Source organism: Protopterus annectens, chromosome 3.part0 (assembly GCF_019279795.1).
Source record: "Protopterus annectens isolate FY-2018-M chromosome 3.part0, PAN1.0, whole genome shotgun sequence".
In the NCBI taxonomy this organism is placed as follows: domain Eukaryota; kingdom Metazoa; phylum Chordata; order Ceratodontiformes; family Protopteridae; genus Protopterus; species Protopterus annectens.
Genome location: NC_056731.1, coordinates 718,483,840 through 718,509,653, shown reverse-complemented (window position 1 = coordinate 718,509,653; position 25,814 = coordinate 718,483,840). Strand labels below are relative to the sequence as shown.

At 38.7% G+C, this 25,814-nt stretch overlaps 1 protein-coding gene across 1 annotated transcript in view; it reads right to left on the bottom strand.

The window, feature by feature from the left end:
• LOC122796911 (ATP-binding cassette sub-family A member 13-like) overlaps positions 1–25,814 on the bottom strand; it is a 3,979,956-nt gene that overhangs the window by 3,764,325 nt on the left and 189,817 nt on the right. Inside the window, exon 5 of the mRNA XM_044065669.1 lies at positions 351–660. Coding sequence (XP_043921604.1) covers positions 351–660 — 310 coding nt within the window. The remainder of the gene's footprint in view (positions 1–350; positions 661–25,814) is intronic.

The following is a 25,814-nucleotide window of genomic DNA, read 5'->3' as shown; positions in this document are numbered from 1 at the left end:
ATAAGGAAGACAACAGATCTATCATTTCTGATAAACGTAACAAAGCAGGATGACAATAATTTTATTCCTCTCCAGTAATTAGGATATCTGTCCTAATAAAATACCTTATAAATACCATGAATGTACCTTCATCACCACCATCATCACCCTCATATTTTCTTACTAACAACAAAGTAAATTACTTATTGCATGATAGAAATACTTTATCTAATTATATGCTAATTCATTACTAATCCCTCAATTAGTAGTTTCATATGAAAATATATCTTTAAATAAGAGCTATTAAATTTGTTGCATTAATTGATGGAAATCCAGTAGCATTCATCCAAATAAAGACCTTGAGGACTTACTCATCTCGTACATGACAAGGATATGGCATTGCTTGCACTTGCACAATGGGATCCTTTACTTCTTGTCCTGTCAGCACTTCGATCAGAGCCCTTTCAATCATATCTTGCAAAGGTACAAAAAAGTAGTTATAGCAAAAGCTTATCATAGGCATCCTTTTGGGATGTGCTTTCCACGTTGGATTCATTAAACGGTCCGTCCTCATACTGGTGAAAACATTGGTCCTGATAGTGTAGTCTATATGCTTTGATAGGCTTCCATTGGAAGAGTGACGGGTGGTTTCAGGCTTTGAGGAATCATTAAATATTATACCTAATGCAGAGAATATAAGACCATTACTTAGTAGATGTTCCATATGTATTATGAAGAACTACTCCAAGATAAGACTACAATCTTATTGTGACATTAAAATTTAACAGATGAGACAATGAAAACCATAATATAATTCATTATTGACAAGTATTTGGCCATTTTAAGACCTATTTTTGTCCATAACTCAATATGCTCTAAATCCTGATTAGCTGATGTGTCTTAGTCAAGAGATATAGACAGTAAAAATAAACTCCTGAAACCCTCAGGTCAAATTTTAATCACAATAACCATCAGTTTTCACCCTCAGATGCCAAATTGGTCCAATCAAGACTGGGATGACCAGAAGTGGGACCACCATAATGCAAGTTACTGTTGTTTTGCTCCCTTCCCCCTGATATGCAGGTATCTGCACTGTGCATGAGGTTGTACAATGGGGTACCCTACCTCCAAGGTAGCATGCATGTTTGGGGTCTTATCTTCAAGGAGCATGCAATGGGGCACTACAAGGTCACATCCTTCTTACATGGTGACATGTCATCTATCTCATTCCCACTTTTCACACAAACTCAATGCAAATTTACCTGTGTCACAGGTATCACCACTAGCAGCATGGTGATATCTCACTTCCTTGAAATATCCTTCCCTCCAAGAGAGGTGAGTGGGCATAGCCCTTTCGTTCCCTCCCTTTCCTTGTTGCCTTCTACAGTGCTAGGGCTCCTAATCAAACTCCTATTGGTTGGGTCATAGTCAAGAAGTCATCCCTCTTGACCACAAAGCCACTAGGGTAGAGTTACCCACTTAGGGTAAGAGTTGTGCCAGGAAGAAAGTTACTGCTAATGTACAGTTATGGATAGCCCTTCTCTCTCTTCGTATGTTATCCAGGCCAGTCTCTGGAAAAATGTTAGTCTTCTGTATACTAATATCAATGACAAAAGGAGTATATAAAGAGTAATAGACTTTTCTTAAATGTAATGTCTTCCAGTTGCAAGTAGGCAATACAGTTAAAGTAAGATATCTGTAACATGACCTATGCAGGAAATACAATGCGACACCTAACCTGGCTTGTTTTGTGTTAAGTGAAAGCAATGTAATACATCTCCATTAATCCACTCACAAAGGCTAAAACAAAAATTGAGCATTTTATTTTTTAAGAGACAGATCAATTTAGGAGAATGTATGTCCTGCTTTCAGTAATGACCACTGTAATATCTTAGAGTGGTAATACAGATAATAACCTATCTTGACAGTAGCTGACTCGAGAATCGTCACATTTGTTGCATATTTAATTTTAAGTGTTTGGTATACCACAAAAAATAATTGTCGCTGGAAAGGCCACTTTCATACATGAACTGTGTCCATGGGTCACAGTCAACATGTTCACCTTTTGAGCAATTAGTTTTTGCCAAGTTAATTGCTATGTGTCCCTGAGCTCTGCAAACCATCATATCTAAACTTTCCTGAACAGAGTTAATGTAACTGTAGTTCTGTATCATTAGTACAAAAAAGGGAAACTCATGGTCTATTCTCCAGTTATTATTTGTAATGATAGCTTGATATCATGGATGTCATATGGACAACATGTGGAGTCAAGAAACTCAAAAGAAAAAAATGGTCAGACTAATAAAGCTCAACATCGCAAAAACAACTGTATGCAGTTATGTACTAATTAACAGTGACAAATAACTAACAGTTGTAGTACAAAGTCACTGATAACATAAGCATTTCAGGAGCACACTATAATCAAGGGTATGTAACAGTTATTAAATTCAAGAGGAACAAAGAAGGGAAAGAGCTAAGATTAAAACTACTATGCTTGTTCTTAATCCCTGAATAAATTGAAATATTTTGCAGATATCATCGTTGTCAAGGAAATAAAGCCAACAGAATATCAAATACTTACTCCATACCTTATTCGAAAATGAATTCACAATTCATCAGAAACCCTGGCCTGTTAATATTTACCTTAGATTGTGTATTTAGAGATCATTTAGTGTACCTTTACTGCCGCTAGACATTGTGCCTGTTTCTTAGCAACAAATAAACACACAATACTCTAGCTAATATATCTCTTTGTACATTTGCTTTGCTTGTCTGTGTCGGCACTGTGTATGTAATTTTACCATCTCTTCTGTTAGAATCTGACAGTAATGCCTGACAGTAATTGTATATCCAATGCTGGCCTGTGTCATGGACGTAAGGCCCTTGAACTGACAATTCACTTACCCATTCAATAAATAAATAAATAAATAAATACATAAATAAATAAATAACAGGATCTTGAAATTTGTACCATTTTGGCTTCCAGATAAAACTGGTTATTACTTAAACCAAACTCTCTAAATAGTAAGCAAACGTAAGATGGACCATTATTCAGAACACAACATGGTCTTAATGCTACAACCTGGATGACGCTCATGATATCACTGACCAGAGATATAGAAATAGTGGTCCTGAGAGTAGTGAGTAAGGACTTAGATGGAAACATACTGAGAAGAGGTTGCAAAATGCTATATTTGGCCATGGGCACCAAGCAAGAAAGAACTTCATCTTACACATGCAAAATCCTTCACAAACTACTGCACTGTGTCTCTCAACTCAGTCTAGAATGAAGTACACTGGTATAGAACAGCATGGTTACATGACTGGAGCTTGCCTCATCAAAGTGAGAAGGGACTTCAGCTTCCACACACAAAGCCCTTCCAAATTATATCTTTCAACTTATTTCAGAGAAAAGTGTATTCTTGAGGAGTGACACAGAGATAAAACTGCTCCCTGCCTCACCACATACAGAAAACTCCTTGGCTTTCATGATCAGCACTTACTCCAAAGTTACTGCACTGTGCCTTCCATCTTTGGCTGAATCTAGAGAGTTTATTGGAAAGGTGTGACATGATCGTGTAAATGGCCCCAGCCCTACAAGAAGAAAAAGGACCTCCACTTTTAAGCACAAAACCCTTCCCAAATTACTTCACTGTACTTTCTATCTCTCAGCTGGAGTGAACATGAATTGTACTGACAAGTACTGACATGGTGGTATAATTGCCACCTGCCTTACAAAGCAGAGAAAGGAACTTGGCTTCTACTTAAAAAAGCACGCCGCCAAGTTAACACACTGCACTTTACAACTCTTACCTAATCATCTGCCTGTATTTACATTTTTTAACTGTATATTTCTTGGCAGATAATGTGTACACACAGGTTCAATTGGAGTTTTACATTTACTTTAATAGTACTATTCTTTCTGCTTTCACTCCCCATCTGCTATGGTTCATCTCTGTAGCCTAGGCTTTTCAGCATGGACAACGTATTGGGTTGCAGAACCTCTTCTGGTGATGAGACTTAATGATGGACACTTTGTCCTGTAACATTGCTACAACTAAACACATAACACTCTATGTAATATGTATACAGTATCAGGCAGAATTAGAGATTAAAAGCAAGTGCTTTTATACTAATTTCCATAGGTAGAAAGGGAATTTTCCATAGTCCATGCTTTTCCTGTGATCTTGGCCAGAAAGAAAGCCATAATGTGCTATCACTTCATTTCTGATTAGCTGTTCCAGCTTTTCTTTGTTTAACCACTTAATGATGCCAATATGTATATGGTTCCATTCTGCATGATAGAACGCACTTAATGTCAAAATGAAAACATCAACAAAATATGTCTGAGCATACAGAATACCGAACTCAACAAATAACAAACTAAAAAATATCAGGAAAGGAAAACTATTTCCTTTCCCGATATTAGAACTAAAACCCACCATTAATACTAGCCTCAAATTCATCTGAACACTAGCAGTTTTACTGGAAGGTTTTTATTAAGGTAAAGCGTAGGGTTGGAATTGGGAGAAGGAGCAGTGTTATGGTTAGGGTTAGCACCCATTGCTAAGATGGTCAGGGCAGGAGCGGCCTTAGGTCAACTGGAGCCCTAGGCAAAAGGCTTACACGGCGCCCCCAACCACACCACTCAGTGCTCCCATCCTGGTTTTCTTACAGCAAATAAATATTGGAAAAGTGCCCCTGTTAGAACGGTGCCCTAGGGGGCGCCTAGTTGGCCTATGCCTAAGGCCGGCTATGGGTCACGGGGCACACAAAAAACCTCTCACTCCCTTCATCCCCACTCACCTGTTTTGACAGAACATACCATCAACATTTGCACACCTCAGCTATCCGTATCTTTGACATTACATAACACCACCTGCACTTATTGACAAAATGTATGTTTGACAAAACACAGGGGAACCATACAAAATGTGTGTTTGACAAAACAGGGGAACCATATATATATATAGGAGTGCTGCAAAATCCTGAAAGCCCAAAATCCTAAAACCCAAAATCCTGAGACCAAAATCTTGAAACATATTACCCTCTAACTACTTAAATATGCATACATATTATGCTTCAACTACTTAAATATATCAACTCCAAGATTGCACTTCACTACACTAAGTGCAGTCTTGCAGTTGATATATTTAAGTAGCAGGGGGTGTCGGGGGGGCTTCCTCTCCTTCTTATACTTGGAGAAGAGTAATATGGTTTGTCTTTTATTTGTTTATATATGTACTTTTGCTGGAATATAGTAAGTGTTGGTATCCTGTGTGTTTTCAGTATTATGAGATTCAGTATTTTGAGTTTTCAGTATTTTGAACTTTCAAAATTTTGGTCTCAGGATTTTGGGTTTCAGGATTTTGGGCTTTCAGGATGTTGTAGCACTTATATAGATATATATATATATATATATATATATATATATATATATATATATATATATATATATATTGGTCTACTTCACATAATCAAACATGCAAATACTCGACTTTCATATGGTCGAGACCATATGATCAAACATTTGAATGTTCGAAAATGTGAAAAAAAAATAAACACAAAAAAGAAACTAAACAGTGTTAGCAGGGGGGCAAGCTCCTGCACCCCTCTCTATTTAAATATACCAACTCCAAGATTGCACTACATTGCGGTAAAGGGAAATCTTCCCATTCTGCACTCTATGGAGATCCCCATTCAGATTGGTCGAGCTTTTAGAAGTTCGATCATATGGTCTTAGCCATGAAAATGCACACAGCACCCTGCCTGTTCACACTTTACTATTGGAAAGGAACTGTTGTTAATTTAAATGGCCTGCTAGAACTAATGTATTTAAAAGAAGTGAAAATGTTTGCTTATAGTTATGAAACATGTCTTTCTGAAGAAGTCTTCATAATAAATAAGACGAAAGCGCTAAAGTACAACAAGAGTTGTTAATGTGATTTACTATTCTTTGAATGCTGTTATTGTCACAAAGTTCATTTCTTAGTTAAAATTTCTTCTCTTCATTCATTTTTTGAGTGCGGTTAATTTTAGTTGCATGCAGATATATAGATATATATGTATACGTATATATATATATATATATATATATATATATATATATATATATATATCTGTATACACACACATACACACATACGTGTGTGTGTGTGCATGTGTGTGTGTGTGTGTGTGTGTGTGTGTGTGTGTGTCATGGGTTATGTTAAAACTAAAAGCAAAATCAAACCAAGAATGAAAATCACTTGGCACCACAGGACCCGGAAGCACGTAAACAAAGGCTTTCAAAATAAGCAGATGAAGAAATCAAACAGCTGCTGGGTCTCCAAAAAGATCCTTTAATGTAACCAGGCAAAGTAAAAATCCACAATATCATCCAAGCGCTTTCACTCGACCACATGCGAGCTTTCTCAAGGCAAACAACATTGCTGGAAGTTCATTCACATTAAATACTTCCAGAATCATCACATGACTTCCTGTGAACCTTTCCCAACAGGAACATCACCATATAAGGACATTTTAAAATACATTCTTATTATCATTAAAAATAATTCATTTGCTAAAAATAATTCATTTTCTAAAAATGTCTTGGCGACTGAATAGCATAATGAACTTGAAATTGAATACAAACTATTAAAATATGTCATAAAACAATTCTGTAAAATATTTTTATAGTTTTATAATACAAATAAGTGCAGTAACCCCTTTTAACCATCGGGGTGAAATTTGGCAACTTAGATAAGAAATGTTTTATAATGCCAGTTAGAAACTCTAGGTTTTAAATTGGAGTTTTGATTTGATTTGATGCTCATATATGCAAACATATGAATTATGTGCTGCTGATTGTGCTATGTAAATGTTTTTATATCCATTATGTGTTATGTATTGAAGTTTTAAGCACTTTAGTTGAGTTGAATTGATGCACTTACAGAGCATGTCTTTAAGCATCTCTGAATGGAGGAAGTGACGGAATGAATATTTTACGTTGCTGACCAATCGGTCTTGAATGGGTATTATTTAAATTTGAATGACTTTTAGCACATGTATTGTCTGAAGAAGCCGAAAGGTGAAAGCGCTAACAAATAAAATTCTTCTTGGATTAATTGTTCGTGATCTGATTTACAAGAAGCCTTGTCATACTGTTGCAGAGTCATTGACTTTTGATTTCTTTTTATTCTGAAAAAGAGTTGGACACTGAGAATTGTAAGAATTATTCAGCAGCCTGGTAACTACTGTGGCGGCGTTTGGGATTGATTTTTGTTATTTGCTTATTGCCACGGTGGTTTTTGTGGTTTGGTACGGTGTTGTTACTACTGTTTTATTTTATATTTTACTTTACCGTACTGACATGGCGCATGATGCAGGAACAGCACCTATAATTGTAGAATCGAATGATATAGAGCTGCCGTACACAGTTCCGGGGACCTCTACGATGAACCGGAAGTGGGAACGATTCCATCAGTGCGTCTCCGGAGTAAAGAACACCTTGATGTCGTTTGATCCAGAAGTTGATAATGGTGAACGCGACGCGAGGACAGTGGATGCTATGGAATTATCAGGAGACATCAATAGACTGGAACTGGACTTTCTGAAATTAAAACGTTGGCAACTCCAATGACAACACTTCGAGGTATGTCTAACCAGGAAGATAGTACCGAGAGGTCTACGTGTTTTAAAGATGCCCACTACGGGCAATGTTTATCCGAAATTGTTAGTTAAATGGCAACAGTTGAACTTGGAACTGAGTTTCAACTATATGAAACTCATGAATGAATACTTTAATGAAGAAGAAGTTAACATTAAACAAGGGATCATGAAACAACAATAACACATGCTTTTGAAATATCCATCTGATATACTTGAGGCTGAACTAGATAAAATGCTCGATAATGTGCATGTTTATGAGAAAAAACTTTTAGAACAGAAAAAGACTAAAATTATTAGAGACTCTAAGGACTTTGCAATGGGCAATGTCTTTACTTGGCCCAGGTTCAATACTGAGCGTTTGAGCAATGGAGTTAATACTGAGACTGTGTGTACATATAGTAATTTACATAGTTCACTTAGGATTGCAACATCGCAATCTCCATGTATTTTGAATAAAGAACAACCAGTTAAGAACAGGGTCCCTAACTCTAGTTCACTGAATAGAGGTTTAAATAGTTCATTAGGGGGAATAGAACAACCCAACACACTGGTCAGTGCTATGCAAGGGGGAGAGTCATCTGTGACTACAGAGAACACTGAACAAGTCTTTATCAATTCCATGGATAATCCAGTGGTTAGGAGCAAGACCTCAGTTAGAACAGCTATAGGCCCGAGTACAGGGAACATAGTCATTAATAATAATCCTGAGACACCTTTTCCTATAGCACAACAGTTCCAATACAGGAGGAACAGGTCATTCAGCAGAGGGAGACAAAAGAGGAAGGGGTCAGATGGGGAACATGTAGGCCCAACCCTAAAGAAAATGTGGGAACAAATGGAGAAACGTTAGTGATTAATTTGTCTAGTAAAGTTCTAACACATGAAGAAGAAATTGTATTAAATAAGGGTTTAACATTTATTCCTACCTCCAGTAGTAGGTTGACAGATTTAATATTGGATATTAAAATGTTTGCTCGCAATATGCAATTGAAACTTGATTTTGGAGGGATGAGTGTTAATAATTCTCAACACCCTAGGTTGAAATCTAGAAGTGTATATACACCTATACTTCATCCGCTTATAGATACCTTCTCTAAGCTTGTAGAGAATGATATACATGATATGAAATCAAGTGGACAACATAGGCCTAAAAGATTTAATCTTAGCTATACTCAAAGGGAAGCCCTGGAAACCTTAGTTAATGACACCTCGATAGCAATAAGACCGGCCGATAAGGGAGGACCAATAGTATTAATGGACAGTGTTGATTTTTCCCTGAGAATGAGAAATATGCTTGGAGAAGAGAAATTTTACACTCTGATTAATGAAGATGAAGCTAGATGTAGGGTGCAAACTATTCATAACACTTTAGTTGAACTTTTAGAAAATTTGGATATAGACTTAGATCTTTTTAAATTTCTGAAAGTAGAGTATCCCCTCATACCCATAATACAGGGTCTTCCGAAAATTCATAAATCAAAGAACAACCCTCCGCTTCGACCAATTGTTTCAGGTAGAGGCTGGGCGACTGAGCCCTTTTCCCTCTATGTTGAAACTCTTCTAAGACCTGTTGTTGATATGAATTTGTTTGTTTTGAAGGACACAAAACAGTTCCTTAATGATTTATATGATTACATAAAGAATATAGCAGATGACGAAATGTTCTATATGGTGACCCTAGACGTTAAAAGTTTGTTCACCATGATACCTAATGACGAGGGAGTCAGTTTGATATACTCACATTTGGTTAACAACTCTGTGATGGATACCAGAAATATAGATTTATTGACTCTATTTTTGGAGATAGTGCTACAAAATAGTATTTTTCTTTTTGAAGATGAGATATATTTACAGAGGGATGGCATGGCTATGGGCACCTCGTGTGCCAATAGCTACGCCAACCTATTTATGGCAGAATGGGAGGTGAACTACCTATTCAAACTGGAAGAGTATGGAAGATTTGTTCCCTTCTATAGACATTTTGTGGATGACGTCTTTTTCATTTGGAAAGGGGATGAGCAGGAATTGAGGAAGTTTGTAGAGAAGATCAACAAGTTAACTACCTATCTAGAGTTCACAGCCAATTATTCTGAAATGGATATATCTTTCCTGGATGTGAATGTAATGAGATTAGAGAATGGTTTGCTCAATACATCCATACACAGAAAGAAATGTTATAAGAACACTATATTGCATCGTGACAGTATGCATCCACGCTTTGTGTTCAATAATGTTATCAAGGGCCAATGCATGAGAACATCAAGATTAAATCCATCAAATAAGGATTTCAGTGAAGAAATGGATAGTCTATATGATAGATTAAGACAGCGTAAATATAATGACAGAGAATTGGAGGAAATATTTAATGAAGTAGAAAACTTAAGGGAGACAAGGGCAAAACCATACTTTTCGGAAGGTGGAGATAGAGATGAATTGAGTCACCCTGGTGGATTGAATGGATTTCTGAGAATACCCCTATTCTATACAGCTGATATAGGGGCTGTAAAAGAAATAATAGTTAAGCATTGGAACACATTATTGTTAGATGAAAAGATAGCCAATATAGTGGGACCATCACCAATATTCTCGTTTAAAAATAGAAAGAACTTGAAGCGTATGTTATGCCATCGCCCCTTGAATAGGAAGGGTATAGATAGAGGGAGAGAGGACACTAACACCCTACCATGTGGTAGATGTGGCCAATGTAGATATATAAACGTTGGTTGTGAGTTTAAACATCCGAAAACTGGAAAGGAGTTCTTTTTTAACACTCATACCGATTGTCAGAGTGAGAACATAGTATACCTTGCTAAATGTTGTCAATGTGAGGCATTCTATGTTGGAAAGACAAATAGAAAATTACGTGAGAGGATTAGAGACCATATATATAATATACGTATGGGGTATGTGCATAATGCACTTGCAAAACACGTTAATAACATGGGGCCACTACATAGTTTTAGCTTCATGGTGTTACAGACTATCAATGTTACGTTAAGAGGTGGGGACATTTCGAACTTCCCTGAAGAATGTGAACTGAATTGGATAATACGTCTTAGAGCGGATGTTAGCCCTGGTTTGAATTATAAAGTCCCTTTGAAGCCAGTGTTAAAGAATAGAAAATTGTCCGTCAAATGAGTAGAATAGTGCCACAGTGGACTCAGGGTTTATGAAATTTATGTAGATAGTTTATATTGTAGTTTTAGTCCTAGTACTGTTCTTAAATATATGTGTTTGATTCATATTATCGTAGAAGATTTGAATGAATTTGTATTGTATTACTTTATATATTTTCTTATATATTTTTAAATATGTTTCATGTATTTGTAAGGTGTTCTTACTTTTAATATTTGATGGATGATTTGTGTTGTTATCATATTTTGCGCTTCACAGTTTTAGGCAGCGCTAAAGAATAGTGTTCTGCATACTAGATGAGAGAATGGCAACATGATGAATGCAGTTTTATAGCTATTTATATCTCAGCTTTTAATTTGAGTTTTTACACAGCATAATTATGTAAGTCCTTAATGAATTTGCATGACTGCACTTGCACTTTATAGATCTAGTTATAACATGACGATCTTTAGTTATTATAGTTGATTTTAAATGCTCATATATGCAAACATATGAATTATGTGCTGCTGATTGTGCTATGTAAATGTTTTTATATCCATTATGTGTTATGTATTGAAGTTTTAAGCACTTTAGTTGAGTTGAATTGATGCACTTACAGAGCATGTCTTAAAGCATCTCTGAATGGAGGAAGTGACGGAATGAATATTTTATGTTGCTGACCAATCGGTCTTGAATGGGTATTATTTAAATTTGAATGACTTTTAGCACATGTATTGTCTGAAGAAGCTGAAAGGTGAAAGCGCTAACAAATAAAATTCTTCTTGGATTAATTGTTCGTGATCTGATTCACAAGAAGCCTTGTCGTACTGTTGCAGTCATTGACTTTTGATTTCTTTTTATTCTGAAAAAGAGTTGGACACTGAGAATTGTAAGAATTATTCAGCAGCCTGGTAACTACTGTGGCGACGTTTGGGATTGACTTTTGTTATTTGCTTATTGCCACGGTGGTTTTTGTGGTTCGGTACGGTGTTGTTACTACTTACATACATATGTATTTATTTATTTATATATTTATTCATCATCTAACAGTAGCATATTTCACATGCACTTATACATCACAGTTGTATTTGTATAGTGTTTTGCATTGATGTTTTTAAATATATGTAAATTTTATTTTTACACATATATATTCAGTTATAATTTTTTTATATATAACTTGTGAGTAGTCATATAAAGTCAGTATAAAAGAGAAATTGTATGAGAGAGATTATCACATAATCTGATAGGGAAATACATAGTATGTATATGGTTTGTTTTCCTTTTTCTTTCACATAATATGGCTTTTTATATAAACATGTCTCCTTTTACAAAATATGTTTGTTTTTTCACAAATATAAATTTTACAAATATACGTGTTTTATAAAAACATCTTTTTAAACATTTGTAACCATACATGCTATTGATTGGCAGGATGAAATACAAGTGATTTTTTCCAAATACAAACAAATATTAGAACGTGTGTATGATACAAAGATTTAAAAAATTTTGGTTTTTGGTTAATTGATTAATTGAAGCTGTAATGGCCAGCCAATGAAGTTTAAAATTGAATGATATAAAAGGAATGGAAAATGTGTTATCTGTGATTCTGATGAAGTCTCCGGAGGGAGATGAAAGCGCTTAATCCGTGTTTTTTGTTTTATAAGTTGTATCATTAAAGTTCCTTTATTTATTGAATTATTTTGGAATGTCTTATTGGTGATATGAAAGTGTTTTAAGAGGGAAGACAGCCTTCATTGCACCGGAGTTACACTTTGTTATCTATTTGGTTGTTTGGTTCTGTTTGGGTTATGGGTTATATTTTGCCAAGGATATAACAGCCAACCAGCTTCCAAAGTTTCAAGGCACCTTCCATGCACACAAACCATCAGTCAGCTGTAGCTGAGCTGACTAAAAAGGCAAGTTTGTGTGCCAAGCCCTCCAAGTTTTCCTGCCAGTAAAGAGAGAAACGCTGAGCCCTGAAAGGGCACTGCTAGGAACAACAAAGATAAATGTCTACACCCTGGCATAAAGAAGACATCAAAAAACAAGGGGATGGTGGGAAGGAGCAGCTACTGCAGCAGGCTCAAACATCTACTGTTATGGTAAATTGACTATATGGGTAGATTACTCTTGCTTACTACAAATGGGAGGTGAAAGGAGAGGGGTCCATGAGCCCCTGGACCTTGACCTTAGAAAAGCCTGATCTAGACCTAGAGTAGAAATCAAGTTTGTAATGCCTTGTAATCATGTACAGAGGACCAAGTTGCTGCTTTTGGAATACTTCTAGAAACTAACCCTTTCCAAAAAGCCATAGATGAAGCCAAGGCCCTGGTAAAGCTTGACCGTTAGCATAAGAAATAATAGCTTCAGACAACCATTTTAAAATAATTTGTTTTGGCATAAGTTATCCCTTCCTCTTACGTTCACAAGAAATGAATAACTCATCCAAAAATCTAAAAGATTTAGTTCTGTCAAGATAGTACCCGAGTTGTCTGTGGACATCTAAGTATGAAGTATCATTTCACCTTCATTTTTAAGTTCTGGAAAGAAAACAGAGCAATGGGATAGTTTGGCTGAAAGTAAACTCAGATACCACTTTAGGCATAAAGGAAGGACTAGTTCTTTAAAATCTCTGTCTCTGTGGAAAATGAGATAGGGTTAACTCACCATAAGAGCCTGCAACTCCGATACCCTTCTTGCAGAGGTCTCAGCAATCAGTAAAACTGGTTTCCATGTTTAGAACTTCAAGTAAGCCAGGTTAGCTGCTTCAAAGTGAGCAAGTGCTGGCTTCTCTAACACAAAAAGTAGGTCAAAGGAAGGTCGTGCTTACTGAACCAGGTGGACTTCTTTGAAAAGGTCACTAAGAAAATGGATGAGGTAGAAATGGGTGTAGCCTGCCTACTTAGATCTGGCTAAAGCATTTGATAAAATACCCCACTCAGGCATTGTCAACAAACATATAGAACTAGGCATAAACTCCTTTATAACATGATGGATAGTTAGACAGCTCACGAATAGGATCCAAAAGGTTAGGATTGGTGAGGCCATCACCACAAAGAGGTCCCTCTGGGATCTTTGTTGGGCACGCTCCTCTTTGTCATAGCCAGTATTAAAGGCCTCTGGCTAACCAAGTTCCCGGATTATTTCACATGGTAACAGGGCCAGTTGTCCAGCCTTGTGATTCAGGTTATCTATACTTTCCGTCTGAGTCTTCTGGGCTGCATGTCTAGTGACAACCTATGAACCTATGAGTCCTGGGGCTGAGCCGTGGACTGGGTGCTAGAAATCTGGCTGAGAAAAATGAATGCACAGCAAATGTCATAATCTTTACTGTCAAGGAAGGCATGAAGGATAAGACCCTGCCACTCTGACTTTTGCTGGACACCTGTGATATATATAGTGTTTCATTACTGTCTAATCTAGGACAGGCTATTCATCATGGCAACATGAAAGAACACATGAATCTTCCAGCACTAAAATACTTGCCTACTCAAAACCATGTGGAAAATGGAAGCCATCTTCAGTATAGGATAACTAATACACCACCATCTGTACTACTAGTGTTATGAGCAAAGTGGCCAAGTGAAGCCCTCACCCCTTCTTCCAAATAACAAGAAGGGTCATGGTGGTCACATTGTTACAGTAATTAGAAACAGATGAGAAAGCCAGTTCAGTGACAGTGTTGTAAGGTATATACTCAACAAAATTGATGGCTCAGATGAAACAAGTAACCCATATGTCACGTGATTAACCATGGAAGAATGCAGTTACCACTAATGACCAGCTGAGGCCATGGCAAAATAATCACCTCTGCAAAGACCACTATGTGAACTCTGGGGCAAGCAAACAACATATTTAAAAATATGATAAGGATTAACAAATTTCCTTGTTTTTACTAATTCATTTATTTTTTATAGGCAGAATGTATGCTTCTGACCATAAAGATAATCACAGGCATGCAGGGGCTGATGAAAACATAGGATACAGTAAAATATGTAAAGTATCAGTCATGGGGCATGCTGTACAAGTCTTAGCCAAGTCAGAACAAATTGGTAATATGGCTAATAAATACATCCCTGTGACTCTGTCGGCAATGTGTATATGTATAGCAATGACCAAAATTGTATAAATGAAAGTCAGATGTGTTGGCAAACATTGTAAATACACACACTCATTCATACATCTACATTTTAAAGGTGCTCAAGAAAGAAAAGGAACAAACAAATCCAAAAAAATTGCAAACATTTAATTTATTCATTTTATCATTATTGTTTTAATGCATCACAATTAGCCATGAGATGCAAGCAAAAAGCTTCAAAAGGTTTTAGGTTTTCAACAAACCTTTACAGTTTGTTTCTGATTTGGTATTAAGTAACCTTTATTTTGTTTTTGCACCCCAGTGGCACTCTATCAGCCACAGCCTACAATACTCTCTTCCTTCAGCCCACCAGTATAGTTTTCCCCTAGACCAAAACAACACCCGGGGACTGGGCCACAGGACTGGAGACTTCACATTCCATAGACCAGATAGAGGGATCAGGTTAGTCCTGCTGTAGCCTTATCCTTGTGTAGCTCCCGCAGTATTTCATTGTAGAAGTAATAGACTGCAGTTTTCCATTATACCACAAAGTAGAGCTCTTTTGCAGGAATATAAAAGACAATTTTGAAAGTGAAAGAGAGGAGACTGGAACACTAGCTGAAGGATGGAAGACTGAAAGACTAGCTGAAGGAAAAACAGCCTTGCAGCATGACTGAATTTTTTTTCTTCTAGTGTTTTGGGACAGAGAAGTGAGGTAGCAGTTTGTGTCTGTCTTGCTGAAATCCTGGATGATGGCATTTTGTGGATTCAGGAAAGAAGTTCTGAAACCAGTAGTTCCACACCTGCATATGATTCAGCAAGAAAAGGAATTCCCTTGGGCCTAGTGCAGAGGTGCCATAGATTACTACCAGAGTCCTGGCAGGTGATTTTCCATTTTTCTTGTCGGAGGAACTGCGGTGCCTGATCACTGGGATATTCTCAATGGAGTGGTGAGAGACTTTTGGCCGTCATTGTTTTATACTTTTATAAGATTGTGGAGTCCCCTCTAAACACTTTCTGGATTACAAATAGCTGGGATCCATATGAGCTCCAACCTTGGGCCCCATCATGCCGGCAGTAGGACTGTAAGTAGTCACTGGCCAGTGAACAGGGTACAATAGAGTGTCTCATAGTTGGTCTGTTTAGATTGATCTAGGGGATAGAGGGTGTTAGTACTGTTGCCTTAAAAAACATTTTATTGCTAAATGACATTGCATCTTTTTCATATCTGTACTGTTGTTTTATAACCTTTTCTCCCCCTTAATGACATTGCATTGTTTTCCGTGCTTGTATTACTGCATTATAAAAGCTTTACTGCTCATTGATATAGCCTTTGTGTGCATGTTTGAATGTCAAGATCTTTTCTGTTGAGTTCTGGAGAAGGGGGTAAATGCATGGTTTCATTACATGCATATCTCAGTCTGCCTTACTGCTAACTGGTGCACTGTTGTAATAATTTGTTTGTTGTGCTATTGCCCTTTAAAACTGAAGTGTCACCTAGAATAAAATTTGTTATCACTTGCCACCTTGGGGTGTTGGGCCTAAAGAAGGGTTGTCACCACAGTCAGGTAAGAAGGAACCCATATCTACTTCAGCTACACCTGCGGGTGCGCTACATTTGGGGTCTCATCTGGGATTGCCTGTACTGCCTTGAACTGCACCCTATTCCCCTGTACATGTGGAAAGCAACTCTAATAGCAAGATGAACCCAGAAGTAGTCGCTAAGTGGCTCAAACAACACAATGCTCAGTCAGAGCACTGCTTAATTCTAGTGTTGCCAGGGGTCACATGGACTGATATGCAAATACATTAAGTCACAGGATCCTTACCAGTTGTAGGGCATGAATTTTTATTAGACAGCACTATGGACACTACTGAACAGAGCACATTGGCCTTATTAGAATGGAAAAGTCCTTTAGTATATGAGCACATACCTTTGAGTGTACAAATTTCAGGTGAGAGTGCAGTCCGTGTAGTAATCCCTGAGAAGTGCACTAACCCAGCAACAGAGGAAATACCTGTGGAAGTTATTCAAGTAGGTCAGAACCTTACACCAGAAGCTGCAGCTTGACTGCCCATAAGTACTATAGGGCCTGAAGTTTTGAATGCTTTGGGAAGTCTTGTAGAAAAATTCTTACAGCCTACACAGCCATTCACTGGGTTTGGCTACCGCAAATTGAGTTTCTTTTCTATCAAACAACCCACACCTCAGGGAGAGGAAGATTTTGAATCTTGGATGGATCAGGCTTCACAAGCCCTAGAGGAGTGGGATATCCCAGAATTTCAGAAGAAACAGCAGATAGCTGAAAGTCTAAAGGGATTAGCAGTGGATACCATATGCAACCTAAGGATGGTTAAGCAAGACTGGATGGCCAGGGACTATTTAGGAGTACTGCAGGATGTTTTTGGAAGGACCAAGAGGGCTGTGGACCTACTGTATCAGTTTGAACATGCATACCAAGAGATTGGTGAGAACCTATCTGATTACATTAAACGATTAGATAAAATGCTCCATCAGATCATCCTAAAGAAGGGAGTGGATCCTAAAGTAGCTGACCAAGTACGGATCGGACACATTTTACAAGGAGCTCAAGCTATGGACCCCATTATGTGGAAACTGAGGATGAGAAATAGGGAGGAGACTCTAACTTATTCTCAGTTGGTTAAAGAAGTGAGGGAAGAGGAATCCCTTTTGGAAGCAAAATCTCAAGGTTCAACAACAATTAAAGCAGTGAGTTAACACAAGCAGGAGCCTATAGCCATGCTTACTACTCAAATAGGAGTCATGACCCAGGGTGTCTGCGATGTAGAGGTGTCACAGTTACAGGTGCAGGTGTCTTCCCTAACTGACACCATACCTCAGGTCACCAAGACAGTTGCAGAATTGCAAAAAGCCATGGTAACTTTAGCTGAAGAGAGGAATACATCAGCTAGTACCTCCACAAAAGGACTCAGGGAAGAAATGAATTAGCCAATGTTCAGAGTTCCTACTGGATTTTGTTTTTGTTGTGGGGATGCAGGGCAAATAAAGCGACAGTGTCCTAATGCAGAGAACTTGAAAAGAGTGAACAAACTATTATTGGCTAGTGCAATGCAGGGAAACTTCAACTCAGTGAAGGGGCCAGCTGAACGCCCAGTTACAAAGAGCTCCATAAAATATAACATCAAAAGACAGAATCCTGGATCTCCATTCCACACTAACCCTTGTAATAGGGGAGAGAGACTACCTACTATGCACACTTCTAGTTCATCTGAGGTGAACAACCGAACTGAAAAGCCATCTCAGCAAAAATCTCAGCATCTGAGACTGCAAAGCATTACTAAAAAAGAGTCTTATCCGTGGAAATGGCGAGGTCGCCCGGTGGTACCTCAACCTCATGCTGACTGCCATGCAGCTGAACAACACCTGAAACAGAAACTACCCGATGGGCTAGTGGGACCAACCCCTGTCATGTCATTAAAAATAGAAGGGGTGTATAATAAAGCACTGTTGGATACTGGTGCACAAATCACCATTCTGTACAAAGACTTCTACCAAAAATACTTAAAGCATCTGCCACTTGAAAAGTTAGAAGATTTGGAGATCTTGGGGTTAAGTGACACGAAGTTCCCTTATGATGGGTATGTCTCTCTCAAGTTAGAATTTTCCGCTTCAGTTGTTGGGTCAACAGAAAACTTTGAAACAATTGCTGTTGTGTGCCCCAGGCCAAAAGGAAAGGATTCCACATCTATTTTAGTAAGGACAAATACTGACCTCGTCAGAAGAATGCTGATGCCTCAGTTGACACAGGAATACCCAACATTACATCCTCTCCTGAGACCAGCTTATTGTGCCCTTCAGAGGGAGAAGAATAGTAAAAAGGATGAAATTGGTCATGTGTGGGCCCTGTCTGGGAAAGAGCATATAATTCATCCTGGACAGGTCACCTGCTCACAAACCACAAAATAAATTCAAAGGTAAAAAACCGACCAGGCAAAAAAGAAAAGTCCACGGCCAGAGACCAAACGTGCTGTGGATAAAATACTTTTAATCCAGAAATAGAATCCAGATTTCGACAAAACAGAACATAAAACCAAGCGCTTTCACCCAGGTTCTCCCAGGCTTTATCAAGATGACTACTATAAGCTCAAAAACTGCTTTTTATACAGCTACTTGAAAATTCTAGGTGAAATCAATTAATTAATTATCTAATCAAAATGCTACTAACATAAAGGCATATACCTTAATTCCACAATACTAACACAATATACAAAATATAAAACAAGTATATATATTTATACAAAAATCTAAAACCATATAGTTTACTAAATAACACAACATATCCTAAGAAAATTTTTTAAAAGCTTGTAGGATACTTGTGCAAACATTCTTAAATAAGTAAAAAACTAACCTGTAGTGTGGGCAGAAATTATTACAACTATCAAAAATATAAACCAACACTACTACAGTCATAAAATAAACCTAAAAAACTTTCATATATTATGCCTAAGTTTGGGAAACTAGACAAATAATACATTCTAACAGGGTTTATTATTAAACTCTGTAAAACCTAAAATTACAATATAATAATCATATTACAATATGAAAATAGGGAGAAATCCATTTGAATGCAGGATAGGTCAGTTGATTGCAGAGTATGGTTGGGGGGTAGATGAGCAGTAGTAAAAGGTGTTGTAACTACCTAGGGCAGTGCAGTAAAAAGCAGTACAATACATTGAATGAAGAGCTTTGACAAAGATATACAACAGATAAGTATACACAAACAGTGGTATTTCACATGCTATGGAGGAGCCACAGGGACTACCGTATACAAGTTAGTCCAAGGCTAAGTAGTAAGCACAGATTTAGAATTGGTAGCTTAATTTAGCAACAAATCATCTAGCTGCAGGCATGGGCTATACATACAATTGGTAACATTGACTGGAGCAAATCAGAAATCTTGTTCTGAATAAGAGTAGTAAAAGTGTGGTAGATTTTTATGTTTTTTTTCTTTTATGAATTTAAAAGAAACATACATTTAACATCTTAAAAAAGGGCAGTGGGAGAACATTGTCAACAGCTGCAGCAAACAACAGATAGATAATGTGCATTAACTGGGGGAGGGGGGAGCCATTGCAAAAGAGTAGTGAGGGAATAAGAGCAGGAGTAGTGTTCCAGCACGTGGTAAAAAAAACACCAGGAGCACTTCCACTGGGGCTAGTAGCTGCATTGAAAACATGTGTCAGCCAGCATTACAGGGAAACATAAGTAGGGGTGTAGAAATGGCAGTCTACCAAGTACAAATATCTACTCTCACAGCAAGAGTTTTTAACTGCTTAGAAGGTTTCTATTTTCATCATGCAATGACCAAAGTACTACCTCTTTATACTTCTGAGGAAGCAACAATTGCCACTTTTCACTGCCAAGTGCTCTAGGGGATCTCCTATAAACTAGTCACTTCTGTATCTGGAGTCTGTCCCATTCTTTGGCCAAAAGTCTGGCCAGAGGATGAATGTCTATGGGAAGCATATCAATTTATTTCTTCTCTAAAGCGGCTACCACCAGCTGACACAAGGGGTCTTCTCTTTGATCTCTCCTAAGGTCGCTGTTACTCAAAGCCGGTAGCGATGAAGCCTATAAAGTGACCAGATTACAATAAGCTTGGGGTATGCTTGCTGCAGACAGATCCAACTTCTGGGCCCAACATTCAGCGTGTTGATAGCAGGTTGCAATATGACACATAGCTCTCACCCCTGGCACTGGAATTTCCACCCATTCGTTGTAGGGGTGTAAATCTCCATGAGGTCTTCTGGACAGACCATCAGCATCTCCATTTTCGTGTCCTGGGTGATATTTCAAACTGAAATTATAGTTGCATAGAGCTGCCCTCCATCTGTGGCCAGTAACATCTAGCTTTGCAGTGGTCTGGCTGTATGTCAGAGGGTTGTTGTCAGTCTGCACTTCAAATTCAGCCCCATAGAGATAATTATGCAGCTTGTCCACTACCGCCCACTTTAAGGCAGGGAATTCCAACTTGTGCACAGGATAGTTTCTTTCTGTGGGAGATAAACTCCGACTGATAAAAGTCACAGGTCTCAGCTTTTTATCACACTCCTGGTAAAGGACTCCCCCTAAGCCACCCCTGCTAGCATCCACATGTAAAGAGTATGTCTTTGTTTGGTCAACATATGCCAGCACAGGGGCATGTGTGAGGCAATACTTAAGCTGTTCAAATGACTCTTTGCACTCAGGAGTCCAGCGACTCTGGATGAGTTCTTTAGATCCTCTCAGTCCCTTGGGCTTCTTCACAAGGATAGCTTCATCTGTTTCATCTGCTTTCTCATCAATTCAGCGCAAATGGTTGAGGAGTCTTACTATCTTTGAAAATCCTTCCACAAACCCTCTATAGTAACTGCAGAACCCCACGAAAGATCACAGCTCTGTGATAGTTTTGGGTCTGGGTCAAGATGTCACAGCTTCAACTTTGCTGGGATATGTGGATTTCCCATTTGCAGACACTACATGTCCCACATAGGTCACTGAAGGCTGGAAAAGCTTGCATTTGTCCAATGACAATTTTCAGGCCTTCCTTCTCAATCCTGTCCAATACTTTCATCAGTCTTTCTTCGTGCTCCTCTAGGGTCCTCCCAAAAACAATGAGGTCATCCAGGTAGACTAAGACTTCCAGGCGATGCATGTCTCCAACTGTTCTTTTGATGATTCTCTGGAATGTTGCATTTGATAAACCTTGAGTTAGCCGATCATACTCAAAAAATCCCAAGGGAGTGATGAAGGCAGTCTTCTTTTTATCTTCTGGGTGCATAGGGATTTGATAGTATCCACTCCTTAAGTCTAGCACACTGAACCACTTACTGCCCACCAGGCAATTTAGAGCATCTTCAATCCGGTGAGTTGTGTACTGGTCTGGAATGGTTCACTGATTCATAGTACGATAGTCAACACACATGCAAATTGACCCATTCTTTTTCCTGACAATGACAATGGGAGAGGCATATGGACTTCTTGACTCTCGAATTATCCCTGCGGCTTCAAGTTCTTCCAAATGTTTTCTTAAGTCCTCCAGGTCTCCTGGAGCTACTGTTCTGGAATGTTCCCTTAATGGCCAGTCCTCTTTCACAGTGTTCTGCACTCTTTGTACAGCCCACATCCAGTTCACTGGTAGAAAAACAATTTTTCTTCTTCATTAGTAGCTTTTTAGCTCTGGTTACCCACTCGGGGCAAGAGGCCACCTCCTATATCAATATCTTCCATCATTAACTCATTGGCCCTGCTCTAGTTCCTTGTCAAAACAGAAGCAGGTAAGGGAGTGGCAGCATAAACATTTCCCAAACGCACTTGTGAATGCAGGACAATGGGAGTACTTCCTTTATTCTTCAACCCCACAGGCAAAGTGTCATAAGGATGCTTTAACTTGTCTGCTGGCCAAACTTCTGGAACTAGTTCCAGCCCTGGTGGCAAGTCACTTTCTGGATCCGTTTCCATCATGAGATGAGAGGAAACTGTGTGTCCACACATCCTCACTTTGGCTTGTGAGCAGGTGAAAAAAGAAAAGTCCACGGCCTTCAAATGGATTCCTCCCTATATGCTAATCTCCTGCTGCTTCACTAAGGGTCCCTAACCCATACATCTTCAGCCCAGATACCTCTGTTCTTACCAAATAACCTCTATCTCTCCTTCTGTCATATCTGTCCTGCTTCCCTGATTGTTTTCTGAGTCCTTCCTTGCAGGTATAGCCCTGCTCCATTTGTCCTCACTACACTTGGGCTCACTTCACTCCCCTACTCTACCCCCCATTCCCACACACCCATATGACAATTTCCTTTATACCTATCTATCCCTACCTTTCCTGTACAACTAGAAAATAAAACCACAATTCCTTTCCACTACCACTCCCACCAATCTATCCCTGGTAAGCCTATTATCATAAATTCCTCTACATCATAATCTCCTCCCACTTACTTCCTACCTAATACACCCCTTCCCCTAATATGCAGTATCTACTGCTACCATCTATACTACTACTTTCACTCTCAATCAGCACCTCCTATCATATACACCTCCCTAACTTCCCCTATATCTACTTCATCTTTCTATATCTCCCCAAACCTCTTTAATACCCCTACCTGAAGCCTACATAAACTATCCTTCCTACAAATTCATAAACCTTCACACAAGGCAAAATCAAAACTACTCAAATTCCACTTAAACCCCACAGCACACCTTCCTCTCATTACCAGTCTACTAGGTGATGGTGACATCCATCCTAACCTTGGCCCCACCTCTTCTCTCCCTCCCTTTTCTTCCACTAAAACCTCCCCCTCACTGTCCCCACTGGACTCTTCTAAGACTACCCAACCTCAGTCATAAAAACCCTCTCCATCCACATACTTAACTATATACTCCATTAACATTCAGATCCTAATAAATAAGATCATGGAACTTCACTCATGGATAACTCATAATACCCCCACATCATTTCCCTATCTGAAACCTGGCTTAAGCCTCAAATCTCAAACAAGGAAATTCTTTCCCCAGCTATAACATGTTCTGCTCTGATAGACCAACCAAAAAAAAGGGGGTGGCATAGTCATCCTTTACTCTAACAACCTTAACCTCTCACCATACCCTTCCCCATCTCTAGACTTTCTCCCTGCAGAGCTCATAATCCTTAACTGCCATCTCATTGCTCACAAAAAACTTGCAATAGCCGCCATCTACATACCTCCTGGTAACAATCTACCTATTCTTGAAAATATTCTATCCTGGTTTTCTAACCAATATACCTTATGAGACTCTTATACTCGGTGATGTCAACATAGACTGGTCTAAACTCTCCACTGACTCTCCCCAACATAGTGTCCACCTTCATGGCTTCCACCAACTTATCTCTTCCCCCACTCACTTCTCCAAGAACTCCACATCCAAATCCACCATAGACTGGATCCTCACCAATTCCCCCACCACTATCACAATCCATCCACCCTACCCGATTCTCTCAGTGACCATCTCCCTACCTCTGTCTTAAGGCAAAACTCCCATACCACTATACCCCATCTAATCAAAGACTATCGAAAACAATCTAGTTTCAATGTATCCCAGTTCAACTCCATCCTCCAAAGTATAGACTGGTCGATACTTCAACAACTCCCCCTGAATAATGCAATAACTACTTTCAATAACATCTTCTTGAGTACATTAGACTCCCTAGCACCCTCAAGGAAGATCAGAGTTAAATCTATACATGCCCCATGGCTTACCAAAAAATCTAAGTCCCTTATGAAACAAAGAGATAGTACTTGGAAAGCCTGAACTAAATCACAACAGCCACCTCTCCTCATAAAATATAGACAGCTGAGAAAACTAGCCAAAAAACAAATTATAAATGACAAAAAGACATACTACACCTCCTCTCAGCTCAACAACATATCAAGCCCTCGCACATATTGGTCAACTATTAACAACATCCTATATCCTGGAAGGCCCACCACTCCCTCCCCTACCCTAACACATCCCTTGAGGAAACGGCTACCCTCCTAAATGAACACCTTATCTCCACCATCCAAAATCTTGTAACAACCAATTCTAAATCTACTCCTATACCCAACCCTCCAAATCCCCAAAACACACCTTTATTCTCCTTTGAGCCAGTTCCCATAGCTTATAGCAAGTCTCTACTGCACAAGCTTAAACCGTGCTCTTCTTCCACAGACAACGTACCTCCCTCCTTTCTGAAACTCGCTGCTGACTCGATTGCCTATCCCATAATCATACTAATAAATAAATCTATTCTCAAATCTACTGTCCCTACTCTATGGAACTCTTTCTATACAATCCCCCTGCATAAAGGTGGGAATTCCACTGATCCTTCCAACTATCGACCCATCGCTATTCTATCCCCACTCTCCAAACTGCTAGAAAAATGTATTCACACCCAACTTCTCAAACACCTCCTCAACCACAGCTTACTTACCCCTACTCAACACGGTTTATGTCCCCATCATAGCACTACCACTGCACTCCTTTCCTTCACTTGCAACATTGCTGAAGCCTTAGATAACAATAAACTCATTTCCTGCCTCTTCCTTGTCCTTTCCAAAGCTTTTGATACTGTCTCTCACCCTATTCTACTAGCCAAACTTGCCAAACTTCACCTATCCCCCCCACACTCAACTGGTTCTCTAGCTACTTATCTGGCAGATAACAATTTGTCAAATGGCTGTCATCCTGCTCTCCCTTTCTTCCTATCTCCACTGGGGTACCCCAAGGCTCCATCTTAGGACCCCTACTATTTAACATCTTCACCAACGATCTACACACCTCTTGTAAAAAATCTTCCCTTATTCAGTATGCTAACGACTTCACACATAACTATTTCTAACAACATCCCTGATCTACACACCTAAACCCAACAAGCTCTACTAACCACTGAACAATGGCTTTCAAGCAATCTACTCATTCTTAACCCCAAAAAAACAAAACTCTTACTTTTTCTTCCCCGCTCTCTCTCTCTCTCTCTCACTACAAATCCTCCTTTGTCATACATCTCTTAACAATAATACAATCCTACCAGATAATCACACCAAACTACTAGGAATCATCACTGATGAACTAAAATTTAACCTTCACATACTTCAATCTATAAAGAAAACTCACCAAAAACTAGGGCTACTATATCACAACAAAAAAATCTCACCACTGACAACAGACTCAGCCTGGGAAAATCACTCCTCCTCCCCACCCTGCTCTATGCAGCCCCAGTCCTAACCAACATACAGACCACCACTATGAATAAACTCCAACAAACCTACCATAAAATTGCCAGATTCATCACTAACTCCCCATATAACTCACATCACTGCACTGCATTAGACTCCCTACACTGGCTTGAACTTCCACAACTATTTCTACTATATCAGTTTCACATGCTTCACTCGATACTCTATAAACCTTCACTCTGTCCATCTCTTTCTTCCCTTATCTCTCTGTACACTC